Source organism: Diadema antillarum, unplaced genomic scaffold (genome assembly GCF_040938485.1).
Source record: "Diadema antillarum isolate AM-2024a unplaced genomic scaffold, OU_Dant_1.0 seq00000100_RagTag, whole genome shotgun sequence".
In the NCBI taxonomy this organism is placed as follows: Eukaryota; Metazoa; Echinodermata; class Echinoidea; order Diadematoida; family Diadematidae; genus Diadema; species Diadema antillarum.
Genome location: NW_027271188.1, coordinates 1191212 through 1195495, shown reverse-complemented (window position 1 = coordinate 1195495; position 4284 = coordinate 1191212). Strand labels below are relative to the sequence as shown.

The following is a 4284-nucleotide window of genomic DNA, read 5'->3' as shown; positions in this document are numbered from 1 at the left end:
TGCTACTGTTACTGTTGCCACTACTACTACTTCTACCGCCACTTCTGCTTCTCCTACTGCTCTCCTACTAGGAATATACTGTTTCTGTCAATAATATATATATATATATATATATATATATATATTTCAATGTGGCAAAATCTTTTCCAACTGCCACCTCCACTCCTGATCATTATTACTTTCGTTTTTACTACGACTATGATAACTGATCTTCCATTACTATATCATTATTATCTATTGCTAGTACCAGTCAATACTTCTACTTCTGCTACTCCTTCCGTACACAATAATCCGTGCTTTTACCAGACATATACCACTACTACTACTTCTGCTTCTACTACAATATACCGCCACTCGTCAGACGAGAAACATTTCATTTTATTTCATTTTGTTTCATTTAATTTCATTTATTCTTGTCGTTTATTCAAACACCATTTTATATGTTGCAAATTAGGACTATCAGTTATCTAGATCTTATTGTGGCCCATTTGATTACTTCCGACTATACTCTTTCATGCATTAAGACGTATACTCGAGTATATAATGATGTCAGTTTTAAACGACAATCTGCCCATATCATGTAATAGCGACATGGTGAACAGCAATGCGTTCGATGATCTTTATAACTGCCTGCCTTATAGAGTTTAAGAATCATGAAGTGATTGCAAAATCTAGCTTTGAGGCGTATGATTATAACAAGTTCCTTGCACCACGATACTTATACCTCACGCAATGAGTCCATGTGTGTGCTATGACAGCGTTGCATAGTCGTTATTAAAGAGGACTGTCCCCGATCATTCAGCAATTACATTTTTGACCGACCGTAATAGAATCTTCGAATGTGTCATGCATGATAGGACCACATTGCCTAGCATCATTATATATATATATATATATATATATATATATATATATATATATATATACAGCTGTATACCACATTTGATGAATCCTCGAATCTGATTGGCTGAAAATGGGGGTATAAATTCAACAATTGCCAAAAGCCACGAAGTACCTGAGCCGGCGCGCATAGTAGGCCTACTATAAACCGCCCTCTTTTGGTTCGTAGCGGTACGTATATCTATACATGGATGTATTCTAAACGCTTGGCTTCAATAGCGCGAGAGGGTGTCCCTTGTGTTCGATGCGAATGCAATGTTAACGTCGATAGCAGATACTTATGTGAATTGATTAGCTATCGACCAAATAAACTTTAATTTGATATCATTTGTTCTTTAAAACAAATATGGATCGCTTTTATTCGGGCATTGTCAATAATACTGCCACTACGGATCTCAACCCCATGTTATGACCCGGGGAGCTTGTAGCATGGAGTCGAGATCCTTCGGGGCAATAATAATTATCATCAATGTCCTCAAAACAGTTCATATCTGTCACTGATGAACACTACTCGTGACTGTATTCAATCGTGTTCAAGGAACACGACAAGGGTTTGACTTACGCAAGCCTCGCGAAGCGACTCCCTGCTGCTGCTCTACTGCTATGCGCAGATCGGGCCACGCGCAGACTTCATTCACAAAATTCATCAAATCAGCGACAAGCTGTAACAAGATTACAACCTTTCCACACGATGTGTGGTGCGGCACGGGCCGCCTTGCCAGGAGCACGATAACACACATATCAAGCTGGCTGCGAGCGAATGTGGGAGTGACCGCGACGTTCGTTCGCGAGGTCATGCGCCGTGCTACGTCACAGACGACGGCCCTGGCGCTGAGCAAGTACAGGGTTGCAAGTCGGACGATGGACGATAAAACGACGGTACTCGCGTTTACATGTCAGTCATTAGTGTGCATCGGTGAACCGATTAAGTCGAGAAGAGAAGAGGTCCGCACCATGTCAGTGAAGCAACCTTTGCTCTAAGTGTGCTCTCCTGGATTAGACCTCAACTCGCTAACAATCATTTTGTGTCTGCTTCACAGCTGAGAACTTATATTTTGATGATTCGTGTTAATCCTGCTGTGTAACATCTGATTGATTTCGGCTTACTGTGTACCCTCAAACTTCAGTTGAACTTCAAGGGAACTCTTTGGGCAATCTTGAGTTACTCTCATCTGCAAAATCTGCAAAGTTTGGGTGAGTATATTTTTATTCATTGCTATTTTTTCCTTCAACCACTGGCTGTACAAGTCATTTTTTTTTTCTAAAAAAAGTAAATTACTTTCGATATCAATGTTTTCACAAATCAAGCGTTAAATCTATCAGATATGACCTCGGAGAAACGGTTTTGAAAGCATATAGAATTATGCTAAGACTTGAGAGCAATTTTGGAGATGTTAAAAAAAATAATGTTGTGCACATAGACGTGAGAAAAAATAAACACCCCTGTGTATATGACTTTCAATTCAGTGGATGATATAAGAAACTTTATGAATCAATCTTTACCTGATATTTTTAGCCTTATAATCAGGCAATGTCGATGTGAACTCAATATATTTTTCCTTTCATCATGTCACCACAGGCACCCAAGCAACAACGTAATGGAATCGAAAGACGTCGTGGCCATCAAAATGACGAAAGCCGAGAAATCCGAGTCCATTGAAGTGATCACTCCCATCAAAAACGAAAAGAAGTCTGCTCTGGATGTCTCCAATATGGTTGGTCCTTCCCGCCCGAAAGGCCTCGGGTTAATCGAAGCTACCCAGCCCGAGACTGTGGGCAAGCCACTCGATCTCACATACTCAGCCATTGTCAGTGCATCGCAGCTCAAGAGTATGTACCCATATTCTGCTATGCTCCCCGCCGCCGTCACGGGCTACTCTTACACCGATCCGACCCTGACTGCGTCAGCCGCGTCCTACGCCGGCTATCCGGGCATCATCAACTACCCACTGGGCAGCGAGGCCAATGGGACATCGCAGTCGCTGTCGAGCCTACGGTTGTCCGCGCTGCTGGCGTCTAGACGTCGACGAGCCGCTAGCGTGTCCGAGACCAAGCAGAGCGACGAGCCGACGAGGAAGAAAGTGAAGCCCGTGCCAGACTCGAAGAAGGACACCGCCTACTGGGAGAGGAGGAGGAAGAACAACGATGCGGCCAAGCGGTCCCGCGACGCTCGTCGGGCGAAGGAAGAGGAGATCGCGCTCCGTGCAGTGTACCTAGAGCAGGACAACATGAAGCTGCGAGCTGAGGTGTCGATCTTGAAGAGTGAACTTGCCAGATTGCACTACATGGTGTACAACTGTTGATGTCCGGCCGTGAAAGTGGACAGTGGCCGTTTGTTTTTAGCATGGTCAACTTCACGCAGAGAAGCAGACGAAGAATGAGAGTGATTTGCTCTGTTCTCTTCTTCTGCTAAGACTCTTTGACTTGTACAGAAATGCTCGACCAGCGAGCAAGACATAATATGCTGCCTGTAAAAGAGAAATTTCAATGGCCGGGGAATTTTGACATTCTTTGACTTTTACGCGTCCATCCATGCGACTCGCACGACAAATTGTAATCCCGCTGAAATATCAAGACCGGAGAAAATCTTGAAAATACTTGCCACTCTTTTCTCTTGTATCTCGCAGACGGAAAACCCACCATCCCGCTGATTAACGGGAATTTCCTCGTAGCTGTTTTAGCTTCAAATCACTCATTTGTTTTGTTTGTTTTGTTCTTTGATCACAACAGATATTTATGTAGAATTTATAGGCGTCTTATGTCGGTCCGGGACATGGTCCTGTTGAGACTCTACAGATGTGGTTTCCTACGTTTCGAATTCATCAAATGTTTGATTGTTTCATGAAATGGAACTATGATCAGATTTTTTTTAAATAATTTGTTAGAGCGAGAACAAGAAGTTTGTGATATAGACAAAAAGACAAAAAGAGGGAGAGAGAGAAAGAGAGAGAGAGATGTGAAAACAAACACATTACTTGTATAAGTATTAGAGAAAACTTTGAGAAATTACCTAATTTCTTATAAATGTTGTTCATAATACACTCTGTTGCTTTATAAAAGTCAACAGGGCCAGTACTGTTGTAAATTGAGTTTTTTGTTCTCCACGAGCACAGCTAATATTATTATAGACGAAGGTTACACATCTGTTCACAGCTAATGCATCAGACGTTGCACTGCTATTTACGCAATCCGACGTATGCCCGTCTATTGCTCCTGAAAAATCAAATTGTAGCCCGAAATGGGTATGTTATCTCAGGGACCTGAAAAGGTTTATTATCATTTTCATCTTGTAGAACACAGAAACGAATATTTGTCCTTGCATCATTCACATTCAATTATGAAAGCACATCAAGAAAATGGAAGACGGCGTTAACTCTTGCAGTG

General features: G+C 42.1%; 1 protein-coding gene across 1 annotated transcript; it reads left to right on the top strand.

Annotated features, from left to right (window-relative positions):
* Positions 1 to 2021: 2021 nt before the first annotated feature.
* On the top strand, positions 2022 to 3266 carry LOC139726833 (uncharacterized). The gene is made up of 2 exons (XM_071637827.1): positions 2022 to 2094; positions 2480 to 3266. Exon 2 carries the CDS (start codon positions 2499 to 2501, stop codon positions 3201 to 3203), a length of 705 nt encoding a protein of 234 aa, XP_071493928.1. The 5' UTR covers positions 2022 to 2094; positions 2480 to 2498; the 3' UTR covers positions 3204 to 3266.
* Positions 3267 to 4284: the final 1018 nt, after the last annotated feature.